Below are 14,606 nucleotides of genomic sequence, written 5' to 3'. Positions count from 1 at the left end.
GGCAGATTAGCAGTAGTTTCTATAGCAGTAAGTACCTATACTCCAACGTTTGCGTAGAAATAAATATTTACTATAACCTACAGATCTCGTGTATTAACTGTAGTTTTTATAATGGTTAGTATCCATACACCAAAGTTTTTGTAGTAACAAAGAGCCGGTAGATTAGTTATAGTTTCTAGTACCTTCTAATTTTTCTATCTTGACTAGCTGCCAGTTGGAAGTTTGATAGAATAAGTCAGGTACTTCCTAATCCAATAAAGCGAAATCTAAAGTTAAAGTTTATTCATATTAGCAGAAAGCTTTCACAAGTAACATGGTAGATCACAGCACGAGGATATTAATGAAGCTTACGCGCGAGACAACCAGAATAATAACATTTCTTGTTTCTCTCTCTCTCTTTCATTTTTTCAAACCAAGTTCTCCTGTAATGATAATAACCATATAAATTCGTATAATAAGATGCTTAGGATTGGAATTCTTAAAGACTAGAACTCAAATTCATTAAAGTGCAGACGTTAATCAAGCAGATTTATTCTGACAAATTCTTGTTAGTTCATATAAAGAATATTTATAATGTTTATAATATATTCACGGAAAGTTATTTCTAGGCACATAATAAAACTTGAATACAGATTCTTATCGTTCTTATCTTAAAATTGAAAACAAATTCATGAGAAAAGACAGATTAAAGTCATGAAATTCTCATGGAACTGAGTACATTTATCAAACAGAAAAGATAATGGAAAAGAAATTCGTTAAATTTGGCGAGAAAGAATTGCTAAGAAATAATTTACCTGTTTACTGATGTATTTATAAGTAGGATGTTTGTTGTATACTTTACTGATCTAATTCTTATATAACAACAGAATAATAAAGAAAGGTTCTGTGAAATAAACCGTTTGTTCTAGGTTGATGAATCAATAGACACAAATCTGTTGTTAAAAAAAGTGACTGGTCTGGAAAATAACTTTTTTTCTCAGATAGATAGAGTGGTGTTTTAAAGTAAGAAAATGACTTGTAAAAATCAATAAGTTGTTTTCAGATACAAGCATGAGCACTAACATCTATAGGTATATTTAAAGAGGCAATATCAGTTTAAAATATAATTTTCTAAATAGCTACCTTTGCCATTATTTTGATCCCTAGCACACGAAGTGTTCGTTCGGTGAACAGATACCATGGGATTAAACATCAGTTTCGTTTGCTGTCGGTTTCTGGCAATTTTCTGGTGAACTATTCAATCTTTTAGGCTCTCATTTATGGCAGTGAAATTGAACCGTTTGTTCCATTGCTTACCAATTTTTACCCTACGTCTGGGTTCCACCACAGTTTAAAACTTATTCTACTGGTTCATCAGAGACACGAAACTTTGTTTACATATGTGAAATAAGAGGAACAAAAGTAACTGTATAAAATAATTTGTATTTCCACAGGTATTCGATTGAATAGGGATAAAATAACTGCTTGTTTCTGAATAATTTCTTGTAAATAGCAGATACTGTAAATAAGACGAAGAAAGTAAGAACTGCTATGTAATTGGCTTTATATTATGTATATTTATAAACAGGAAGAACACACATATTTTTCCTAGCTACATATAAATTAAGAAGAAAAAAGGAAAACATCTGTTTCTGGAGCTCTGTTTATTAAACGAATTTAATAACTGAATCACTTAATGTTACAAGTAAGGACTAATATACACCTTATGTGTTAGATATGTTCCTCTGGTGGGACAACAGAAAGTTTAAGAACGTACAGCACTAAAATCCAGAGTTTGATTCACTGTGGTGTATACACTAGATAGCGCAATGTGGCATTGTTCTAACACAAACAAAGAAGTAAAAATATAAAATAATTCAAGATTAATCTATTATTATCAAGTGCTAAAATCAGGGGTTCGATTCTCTCGGTGGACCCAGCAGATAGCCCAATGTGGCTTTTTTATAAGAAAATACAAATATTATTACCACGTAGAATCGAAAGACAGATTAAAACATCTTTGTCACTGACAAACATGAAACTCACGTGTGACTAACGATAATTATATATTAAACAACAACAAGAAAAAAAACAAGCTATCGCTTCTATCTTTCTCATACGTTATTTTTCATATGTCATCCTATGGTGAATATTTAATGGCTACTATACGGAAAAATCAAGAAATTGCAAATTTTGATTATAATGTATATTTATCGTCTATCTATTCAACAATAATATAAGTTTTAGCGCAACTTTAGAGAAATTATGTGATATACAGATTTATTAAAATAAAGTCGACATTTCATAGTATGAAATAAATATTTAAAATAGGACCACGAACAATATCAAAATACGATAAATTTGCTTTGTTTAATACTTTTACTCTATAAAAAATATATAAATTCTCTAGTACTGGAAACACTTTTATACACTCTTACGTGCATTAACGTCTTCCTCAGAAGGGACCCGGCATGGCCAGGGGATTAAGGCGTTCGACTCGTAATTGAAGAATCACTGGTTCGAATCCCCGTTACACTAAACATGCTCACCCTTTTAGCAGTGGGGCGTTATAACGTGACGGTCAATCCCTCTAATCGTTGGTAAAAGAGAAGCCCAACAGTTGGCGTTGGGTGGTGATAACTATTTGCATTCCCTCTAGTCTTATGCTGCTAAATTAGGGACGGCTAACGCAGATAGACCTTGTGTAGCTTTACGCAAAACTCAAAAATAAACTAACCTTCATCATAAGTAAGACGTTGAAATATGCAGAGAACACGAGACTGGGAATAGTCTCACAATATTTATTGAGTAAAATTATTAAATAAAACAATTTTTAATATATTTTGAGCCAAGGGCCAGTCTCATTTTAAATACATATTGTGTACTATTAAATATTGGCTTCATTTTTTAATACGTTTGTGTGAAAATTTAACCAAGTCTCGTCCTAATCTCAATTGTCGTCCATATTTAACAATTGAAACAGAGAAATTATAACACATTTAACAATTGCGTCAGAGAAACAATAATACATGTTTAACGGTAACTTTAGAGAAACTACATATTTAACAATTACTTGAAAGAAACTATAATACATATTTAACGATTACTTAAGAGAAAGTATAATATACATTTCATGGCAACCTCAGAGAAAATATAATTACATGTTTAAGGATTAATTTAGTTAATTTATAATTATACGTTAAACAACTAATTTACAGAAACTACAATACTCGCAAAGGTTGAAAAACCTTAGAGAAATTATAATACATCTCTAAGAGGTACTCTACATTTTATTTATAAGTTTAATAGTATGAAAATGGACCGCTTAAAGTCTTTCTGTTACCAGAAAACATAACACTAGTTTATGAGAATGTATATCACTAACAAAAGGTCCAATGTCTTCGCCAGCATCTTGATGAAGCAACTCTTTCAAATATAGTGTTAAGAACTGATCTTTAGTTTGTACGTGTTCAAAGGAAATACTGACCAAGTATAACACCTTTTATAAATATGAGACAAAGTTATGACTTTTTGTCAAATTTTCGTTATAAAATTTAACTTCCACACAACCTTCACATTACAGAAAGCCTGCTCGTCAAGAAGTGTAACACAGAGGTGAAACAATAGGTTAGTTCATCCAGGCTGACTCAAGAAATATTAAATTATGCGTCGAATCAATAGGTTAGTTCAACCAAATTGACCCAAGAAATAATAAACTGAGTTGAATCAATAGTTTAGTTCAGCGTAGCTGACCCAAGGAATATTAAACTGTGAATTGACGGGTTTTGAATTATTTATTGTTTAACTGTAATAATAGATAAAGTGCTCTAAGTTTAGTTGACTAAGCATTTGTTTCATAATAAACAATTTTCCGTTTTCATTTTTGTTTTTGAATTAAAGCAAGTCTGTTCGTCAAGAAGTTGTATCGAACACTTTATCACACGGTTGCTTCAACGGTAAAATGTTAATACTTGATTTAAAGAATACTTTCCGGGTACACAAGGATAACCTACGTAAGCCGTCCCTAGTTTAGAATTGGTAGACTAGAGAGAAGATAACTGGTCATCAGCAGCTTCTGGCAACATCTGAGCTACTCTAATCAAATAATGATATTTGACTGCCACTCTTATAATGCACCTAATGGTCAATCCTACAATTCGATGGTAAAAAGAGTAGCCCAAGAGTTGGCGGTGGGTGATGATGACAATCTGCTTTCCATCTAGTCTTTCACTACTAAATTAGGAAAGGCTAGTTCAGATAGCCCTCGTGTAGCTTTGTGCAAACGTCCAACCAAATCTTTATTGCTATCTTTTGAAAACATTAACATTTAAAAACGGAACGTTAACCAGCTCTGCCTTTTCTCAGATATTACTGTTTACATACATAGTACCTTACAAATTCAAGTGTCCAAAATATAATGTTTTTGAGGATTCTTTTGTACAGATAAGTTTACTGCATGTATAAATTTACTTTTGTCGGTAAACTAACATTCAACAAATTCATGCTTTGGGCTGAATTACAGTTTTAAAAGGCTTGTTATTCAAATTGATTTTAGATAATAACAAAACAGAATAATGATATTTCCTTTTAAAATTTTAATTGGCCTCAAAAAGCCCTAAATAAAATTAAAATATATGTCTAAAGTGAAATTAAAATAAAAACAACCTTGGCAAAGGCAATTAATAATAACTTCCGATCAAAGAATGCTACCTACATAGATTGAAATAAAAATCAACTTCTTAATACGGAAAGTTAATTAAATATACTTTTCTTACGTTCTAATTTGTAAAAGTTAGAATGCATTGTTTGATCAAGTTATTCATTTTGATTATTAATTTAGCTCTTAATTGTTTGGGATAAAGTTAAAAATTTAACGAACACTCGGGTGAACATTAGGCCCGAGGATATTGATGAGTAATATCCAGGTAACATTTGGCATGAATATATTAAGCCTAAAAATTAACATTTATAGATAGAAACGTGCATTAGCAAGATAAAAGTTAAACGCTAAACACCTGGAGACAACTATCAGCCAGCTTGCCGATTAATTGCAAAAGTTAAGCGTAATCTGATACCATGTCCATAAGGTCGATGTTAACTGACCGCATTGGGGTGACTAACACGAAAGTACTGTCACGTCACTGTTCGCAAGCACAAAAGATTCTTCTCCCAAACGCCTAAAATCACGAGCAAGAATGCTTTTTTTTTTTCCCCCTTTGAACTTCTAAGTATATGTATAAAATGGATACAAAGTTAAAAATTATAGAGCTTTACCTGACATTAAGGTTTTTATTACCAACAGTGGAAAAACCACATTTTGTACACTTGAAAATGCATACAGTTGTAAGTACGTATAAATACCTATATACAACATGCTTTTAATTACACTTGTTGCATTGATATTATATTATAACTGTTGAACAATATACGAAAACATTATACATACATAAATATAAGTTTTGTGACAAGTAAGATTTTCCTTCCTGTGGATATTGCACTTCAGAAAGTAACTTTAAGTTTTTCCATACAGCAATTCGTTTTATTGTCCATTTTCATTTGTAAAGTTGTTTACAATTACCCAATTTTAAGAATTGGTTCTACAGGTTTGACTATTCTTGAACCTCGAAACTCTAACATTTACAAATAGGATTTAGAATAAGAAAGAGCAATACAGTTTTAAATGTATAGAATAAAAAAGTTGTATACTGTTATCATATTCGCAAAATAATTTACAATATATAAAACCACAAGAAGTTGTGTTATTTCTGATTAAACGCAATAAATTAACATTAACAAAGATTTGAATAATTACATAATAAAATATAAACCATGAGAAATTCTAATTTGAAATTGAAACAGTATAATATTAATAAAAATTAATAAATTAATAATAAAAATTAATGATTGTTAGTTATAAATTTAATACACAATTTAAAAAATCACTTACTGTACTTCTTTTTACCTCGTATGTGGATAAGTTGTACAGTAATTTATATCTTTCAGAAAATAGGAATTTATCAAATGCCTTTTGTAATTTATTATTAACTATTATTCAAGGATGTTCTACATTATTTAATATAGTACTTTTCATATTCTAATAATATTATTTTTTATTGCATAATATAAAAGGATAAACATTAGGAAATGTCCCCTTTAACTTTTTAATTTTTATAAAGTCAACTATGAAAATAAGCAATAACTGGAATTGACATTAATGTGGCTTTCTCATATGATATTTATGTGATATTAAACCCATACGTACATTACATACGCAAATGATGAGATCTTGTCATATCAATATAATTATTATAAACTATTATAATTTTTATTTTACAGAGACCTACTCTGCATTACAACCGATAGAACAGACAACGATTCGTGATTAGAATTAAAAGTTAAAACGAACTGGAGAAGCTAAATTGTTGATTTAAATCGAAGAATATCGAAAGCATTTCTAGTGTAGAGAAACGTCCTAGTAATTCAGTTAGCCACAAATTTACCAGTTTTATGAGCTCTAAAGACAAGTGTGGAACATCACTGGAGAGAGAACTGAATGTTAGCTATAAATGATAGGTCCGCTTTTGATTTTGAAATAACGTAACGCATAGAATACAAATACACTAAACTTTATTGTATAAAATTTAGCAACAATTTAGCAAATATTGTAGTTTACTAGATGAGGCAACTTCATATTAAAGCCTAAATCAGGGTCTCTTTCACTGTCGTTGGTTTGAGGTGGCAGATGAACATGCCACCCTCTTAGTGTCATGCTTCAGAAGAGAAACAAATGAATTTTGAACAAGTTAAAAACGTGAATATAGTAACTAATTTTGTACACACAAAACATGAAGAACTGAGTCACATAACTTACAGACGGATGAAAAGTAATTAGTAACACTTGGACAAGAAAACTGATAAACTTCTAAAACAGATGAAGCAAAACAGATAGTTACATCTACGAGAGACTATATAGAATGAGCTACACAGTTTACATTTGTTACGAAGCTAGGTATCTTAAATTATAGACTAGAAGTACATAAATAGTTCTATCAAGTAAACATCGCCCATTTACATTCATAGCAGATAAGAGAAAGAGCAACACCGATCATATAAGTTAAGGAGGCAGTTATCCGAGTATATATTACAATCAACAGTATGAGCTTAGAGTACAAATGTGAAGGAAGTAACTAAAAAAACACGTTAGATAACAGAGAAAAGAGATATACTGATTAAGAAAGTTAAACATGTAGTTAGGTGTAGGTATTAGGAACTACAGAAAGAGCTACAGGAACTGAAGCTTAGGGAAAGGAACTACGACAGTTGTAGAAAGAGAGATACGGCGATTGCAGATGTTAACAAAACAGATAGTTGTGTAAATAACAGAATGCATAGAGATCTACAACAAATAACAGATATAAGAAAAAGGCTAGTTGTATAAATAATAAAACTATGAAAAGAATCTATATAAATATAACACTACTCTCTGTTGTATGTCCAAGTAACTACTTATCTATATAAATATAACAGCACTCTCTGTTGCATGTCCAAGTAATTACTTATCTATATAAATATAACAGCACTCTCTGTTGTATGTCCAAGTAATTACTTATCTATATAAATATAACAGCACTCTCTGTTGTATGTCCAAGTAACTACTTTTCTATATAAATATAACATCACTCTCTGTTGTATGTCCAAGTAACTACTTATCTATATAAATATAACAGTACTCTCTGTTGTATGTCCAATTAACTACTTATCTATATAAACATAACAGTACTGTCTGTTGTATGTCCAAGTAATTAGTTATCTATATAAATATAACAGTACTGTCTGTTGTAGGTCCAAGTAACTACTTTGCAAGGTGTGGATGGATCTTCACCAAAATTGGTGTGAAGATTCACTAGGTCCATGGGAAGATACGTACGAATTTTTCTGTTTTGGATCTTACCTTTTTGTGAGCGTTTTAAGTTTTCGCGGTTTTTACCATTACTTCGCCCCCTATTGATGGATATTCATCAAATTTGACATGAAAGTTTGTTTGGTACACGCAAACTTGCGGTTTCACAGTATGTGTTTTGCAGTTTTTATGGACATTTTCTTTTGCAATTAGATATAAGGGATGCAAATGTTCATGTCCTAATTAATCATGAATTCACATAACTTCCGTCCAAGGAACGGTTACTCCAGTTAGTAAATAGGAAGAATGATGTTAAGAAAAACAAGTAGTTTGCAAATGATAGACGATAGATTGGTTTATATTTTTAAGTGCACATAAAATGCATTTGTTATCGAACACAGAATTTTAACGTTATACAAACTCTCAAGCTTGTGTGGAGCCACTACAGAAATAAAAAAAAAGAAGTACAAGTGTTGGAAAGGAAGATAGATTTGTAAATAATGTACTGCAGAAAGAAACACAAAAACGTAAAGTTTCTGCGGAGATGACATGCAACAGAAAGAATTACAGAAAATACGTATTATAGGAAGACAGTCAGTTATCCTAATAAAATAATCCATAAATAACATTAAACTAACAAAAATGAAGTCCATAGAAAAATCATACATACTTAAGAAAGACAGCTAGTTTTAATGAAAGACCACCAATGGAACATGCATGATAGAATACAATGGACTTAAAACAAAATAAAATGACACAAGTAGTCAAGATTGTCTGTTTCTCACCCGAGGAGGAGGGGATACCCTTTGAGGATGGTAAATCACGTGACATATGACGCAAAAGTTCCACAGAATGGTCCCAGAGCGTGGATATTTACAACGTGTGCTACTAGGTGGTAAGAGATAAGATTATCTATGTGGAGCATTTCCTTCGTTTGCTTTTCGAATTTCGTGCAAAACTACACTAGGGCTATCTACGCTAGTCGTCCCTAATTTAGCAGTGTAAGACTGGAAAAAAGGCAACTAGTCATCACCACCCACCGCCAACTCTTTGTCTATTCTTCTACCAACGAATAGTGGGATTGACCGAAATATTACAACGCCCTCACGGCTGGAAGAGCGAACATATTTGGTGTGATAGGGATTCGAACCCGTGACCCTCGAATCACGAGTTGAGTGCCTTAATCACTTGGCCATGCCGGGCCTGATCAGATGTGGAACAAAAACAATCACACGTGTAAAATTATCAAAGGCAGGCTTTTATAATTCCATAAATAGAATTTACAAAGTTAAATAAAGTAACACCATTTTATACTTTGTTAAAGAGGTAACTTTGTTTTTTTGTAGAATATTTTTAGATTCACTTTCAAACACAAGTACAAAATACAAGATTTTTACTAAATCACCAAATATAAACCTTTTTGTGCTACAGTATCACAATTTCATCCACACATTTAAAGTTGACTAAACTTTGTGATTATATAGTGTAGCATTTTTGACGAAAAATATATTATTTAACTGCTTAAAACTTACATACAAATAGAGCACTACTGGCCATCTAGAGGTCAATTGTATGGTCATGTATTATGAATCATAATTTAAAGTTTGTAGCGTATTACGGGAATTCTGGACAATTTATTCGAATTGTATGTTGCACGCTCGTTTACAATTTATTTTAGAGATAACAACCATAATTGAATTTTAATATGTAGAAAATTTAAAAAAGTTTGAATAAACGTTTCTTATAGTTCAAACACACTATTTTATAAATATATGTAGAGTAAGTTTTCAAATCTATAATTTGTAGTTTTCTGCTCATATACATTCGTGTGAAAAGTTAGGACACCCTATGAAAGCCTGTGTATTTTTGTAACATTTTTGGATATATAGATATTTAATCTCAATTTCAACAATACTGAGAGATTATATGAATGTAACTAAACAATTAAAACTGAAGAAAAGACTTTTCAAAATCTTATGTAAATGTAATTCTATAAAAATGCATATTCTAACTGAGGAAAAAGTTAGTACACACTACCCCCTAATAGCTAGTGTTACCCCCTTTGGCCAAAATTACTGCAGTGAGACGATTCTTGTAGCCATCTACCAGTCCCTGACATCTGTCTGAAGAAAGTTTGCCCCACTTCTCAATGCAGAATTATTTCACCTGTGAGATGTTTGAGGGATTTCTTGCATGCACAGCCCGTTTCAAGTCACCCCGCAGCATCTCAATGGGATTAAGATCTGGGCTTTGACTCGGCCATTCCAGGACTCTCCATTTCTTAGTTTTCAGCCAGGCCTTGGTGGATTTACTGGTGTGTTTTGGGTCATTGTCGTGTTGCAGGGCCCAGTTCTGCTTCAGCTTTAATTTTCTTACAGATGGTCTCACATGATCCTCAAGCACCCTCTGATACACAGTAGAATTCATGGTGGATTCTATGATTGTAAGCTGTCCAGGTCCTGCTGCAGCAAAGTAGCCCTAAACCATGACACTTCCACCTCAATGCTTTACAGTTGGTATGAAGTTTTTTCCTGGAATGCTGTATTTGGTTTACGCCAAACATGTCCTCTATTCTGGTGTCCAAACAATTCAATTTTGGACTCATCTGTCCAAAGAACATTATTCTAGAAGTCCTGGTCTTTGTCTACATTCTCTCTGGCAAACTTCAGTTTGGCCTGATGTTTCTCTAAGAGAGCAAAGGTTTCCTCCTTGCACACCTTCCATGCAAGTTAAACTTGTGCAGTCTCTTTCTGATTGTAGAGGAATGCACTTTTACATAAACAGTAACCAGAGCCTGCTGTGGACCTATCCCGTGATGACATGTTAGGGTTTTTGGAGACCTCTTTTAGCATCTTGCGGTCTGTTCTTGGGGTAAACGTGCTTGGACGACCAGACCAGGGCATGTTGGCAGTTGTTTTGAAAGCCCTCCACTTGTTGACTATTTTCCGGACAGTGGAATGGCTGATTTCAAAATCTTTTGGGATCTTTTTAAATCCCTTACCAGACTCATAAGCTGCTACAATTTTCTTTCTGAAGGCCTCAGGCAGCTCTTTTGCTCTCACCATGGTGCTCATTCTCACTTCAACAGTCAGGAGCACACCAAACTAAATTCTGAGGTTTAAATAGGGCAAGCCTCATTCAAAATGTTGAGTAACGATCTTCTAATCATGTGCATTTGGTGTGATACACCTGTGTGTGAGTTGAGCCATTTTAAGTGGGAATAAATGTGGGTGTGTCCTAACTTTTTCCTCAGTTAGAATATGCATTTTTGTAGAATTATATTTACAGAAGATCTTGAAAAGTCTTTTCTTCAGTTTTAATTGTTTAGTTATAGTTCTATAATCTCTCAGTATTGTTAAAATTGAGATTAAATATCTATATATCCAAAAATGTTACAAAATACACAGGCTTTCATGGGGTGTCCTAACTTTTTCATATAACTGTACATACACATTAACAGTTCATAAAATAATGGATTGTTCGTTGAACAGTTTCTGTCTTATTTAAATTAACATAACTTTCATACAACTTTTGTATATTACTAAGTTATGTCTATATGGCAGAAAACTACAATAATTCGTTAAATCACATTCATCCAAGAATGTAAGAGCATTTCTTACACCAACATAGTTATTTTGTGCATTAAACAAAGAGATTAGCCTAAACGTATACAACAAAATATATCGGTTTAAAAAGCAAGAAAATATAACAATTAATTTTTCTTATAAGCGACATGTACTAATTGAGTAATCTTTCTATAATTCTCCTAATACACTGGGCTTACCAGTGTAAAGAATGCTTTAAGATAAATAGTTTTATATTCGCTAGACATTAATAATTAGGTTAAGCCAAATTAGTGACAAATGGATTTTGACCTAAATGCTAAGAAAAATGAGTTCACTGACTTATTGGTTAACAAAGTGTTTGGACTTTACACTTCATATGAAAATTATTAGGTTAAAACTTAAGTATATATATATAGATTATCTTCACTTAACAATAGAAATTAAGTTTTGGAACTTAAATGCCATTGAAATTGTTAGAAGATTTACAGAAACTAGTGATGTTGATTACAGTCAGAGAAGTACAATTAGGTTAATAAATTGATGCATAATGTTTCACTCACCACTCATCCTTTAAAATAATCACATACATCATCATCTGAAGCTAATCATTAAATGTTCGAAATAATTAAATTTATCAGCCCACCAAAGAACTAGGTAATCGGTTCATTTTCATTATTATAATGTCACCATAAAATGTAGTTTCTTTAAGATCGAATCTAAATCTTGGCTTTCAAAGTCTCAACTTCATACTTTTAATATTTATCCTATCTAATTTTTATATTACTCAAACTCAAATAGACCACAAGTTAATTTAAATCATGAATTATACTATGCAAACAGCGAGATTGTAATAAATCAAACACAAAATATAACTTTTACGTATTTAAACGCTTTGCTTATTAATGAACAAGTGGATATTGAAAAGGAAACATAAATTAGAATGTTGTTCATCAGGTTAATTCAGAAATAATGCCATATGTAAAACTATACGTTTCTTTTCTTATTTTGTGTAATTTGACACAACAATCATGTTCAAACAGAATTATGAACATCACTCTCGAAACATATAATATCTTTCAACACATTTGGAAGCAACACCCCTCACAGACGTCAAATTACTCCCTTAGTGAAATAAATTAGAACTATCCGCCACTGGTGGTATATTTTGAAATTATCCTCCCTCTGGCGCTGCTCTCTAGAATTATGATGTCTTGGTCACATGACATCCCCTCTCCTTCATGTCCTTAGGTGTCAGCATCATTTAACTGTGAAGTATATACGTAGTGAATAATATTGCATATTGTATTTATTGTAAAACTACTAGGATTACCTGCTGCAGAGGAAAGTCAGCCAATCAGCAGCCACATACTTCTACGCTAAAGGATTAAATGTTATTTTCATAACTCACTCACAGCTTAAAGCGCAGGGCATGTTTTATGGTACTATACGCGTTCAAATCTTCCAAAATACGAAGCGTTCTACCAGAGGAAAACCTACACTCTAAAATATAATTCTCGGTAACGCAGCTAGTTACATGTATTTGTGAGAGGCTTAGATGTTAGAACGGCATCCAGTTATGCACGGATATGGCATGACTAGTTATAACTACATAACTAGTTGCTTATACAACAGCTTACGAAAAACCTTCAGAAATTACAAACAGAAAGAAAGTTTAGTTACACACATGGTTATTGTAAAGGGTGTGTTTGACTGTTTCGAAGTTTTCGCGCAAAGCGATACAAGGGGTAATCTGTGTTTAACCATTCTTAATTTTTAACTGATTGGCTAGAAGTAAAGCAGCTAATCAACAGATCCATGTTCAACTCCTGAGCTACTCTTGTCTGACTGAGTAATAGGGTTTGGTCGTCACTGTTCTATCGCACCAAGAACCTCAGAGTGAAGATACCCCGTTTACATGGCAAGGGTTTGATTTGTTTTGAATCTATTTCGCGCAAAATTACACAAGAGCTATCTGCTCTAGCCGTTCCTAATTTTGCAGTGTAAGGCTAGAGGGAAAGAAGGTAATCATCATTGCCCACCGCCAACTCTTGGTCTACTCTTTTACCAACAAATAGTAGGATTATCCATCACATTTTTAAAGCCCCCACGGCTTAAAGGACGAGCATGTTTGGTGTGACGGGGATTCGAACCCGCGACACTCAGATTACGAGTCGAGTACCTTAACCACCTGGCCATACGGAGCCATATGGCAAGAAAGCCCGAAAACGTATCTTCGGATGTACAGCGCTGGCACAATAATCGCTAAGCTATAACCGGTATAAGTTAAATAAGTATGCGAACTACAAACTAAATATAGGCATATTTCTATATATATAATCTGTGAAAAAAATGATGTATATACATGTATATTTACAACACAGTCTTAAAGAAAGTCCGTATGTTACTGGAAAAAATTAGCTCTTGATTTTAAATTAAATGTAATTAAACTAGCTGATACATTATCGAAAAATAAAACTGCTTATTACGATATAACAAGTAGAAGTATTTATTTTCGATAGCAATAAGAGCAACTATGTATATTATAGATGTAGAGAAAAGATGTTACTTGTGTTTTAGACGTAAGGAAAGATGCTACTTATGTTACAAACGTAAGAAAATATGTTGCTTGTGTTACAGAAAGAAGAAATGTTACTTATATTAGACATGCAAGGAAAGACGTTACTTAAGCTATAGATGTAAAAAAAATATGCTACTTATATTTCAAATCTAAAGAAAGATATTACTTACGTTTAAGATATAAGAGAAGATGCAACGTTGGAGACATAAAATTTTTTTGTTAAATATGCAAGGAAAGATACTAATTATGTTATTGTTGTAAAGAAAGATCCTTTGTTGGAAGCGCGTCAAGAACGAAGTTACTTATATAAGGATGTTACTTATGTTAGAGATGTAAGGAAAGATGTTACTTACATGACAGAAACTGGTAGCTCTTGTGATCTGAAATACACAACAGACGTTTTAAACAACTGGAAGTTACGTTCAGTTATAAATAACTTTGTACTTACAGGCAAATGAGTGAAATATTCAAAAACTGAATGCATTTGAGTAGTGAGAAAAAATAAAATAGTAATTTAAAGCGATTTATTAGAAATATCACAACAGCTTTTGAAACAATTCATCTGTTTTTCCCTTGTAAAAAA

The 14,606-nt window shown here is 32.3% G+C and overlaps 1 protein-coding gene across 2 annotated transcripts in view; it reads right to left on the bottom strand.

Annotated features, from left to right (window-relative positions):
• Positions 1-14,606, bottom strand: part of LOC143232620 (neurexin 1-like) — a 261,643-nt gene that overhangs the window by 106,244 nt on the left and 140,793 nt on the right. For both annotated transcript variants that reach the window (XM_076468253.1, XM_076468254.1), the window contains exon 4: positions 14,377-14,403. In XM_076468253.1, the coding sequence (XP_076324368.1) occupies positions 14,377-14,403 (27 nt within the window). The remainder of the gene's footprint in view (positions 1-14,376; positions 14,404-14,606) is intronic.

This window comes from Tachypleus tridentatus, chromosome 11 (genome assembly GCF_004210375.1).
Source record: "Tachypleus tridentatus isolate NWPU-2018 chromosome 11, ASM421037v1, whole genome shotgun sequence".
NCBI lineage: Eukaryota > Metazoa > Arthropoda > Merostomata > Xiphosura > Limulidae > Tachypleus > Tachypleus tridentatus.
Note: the sequence above shows the minus strand (reverse complement) of the source record. Positions and strands in the feature narration are given on the sequence as shown.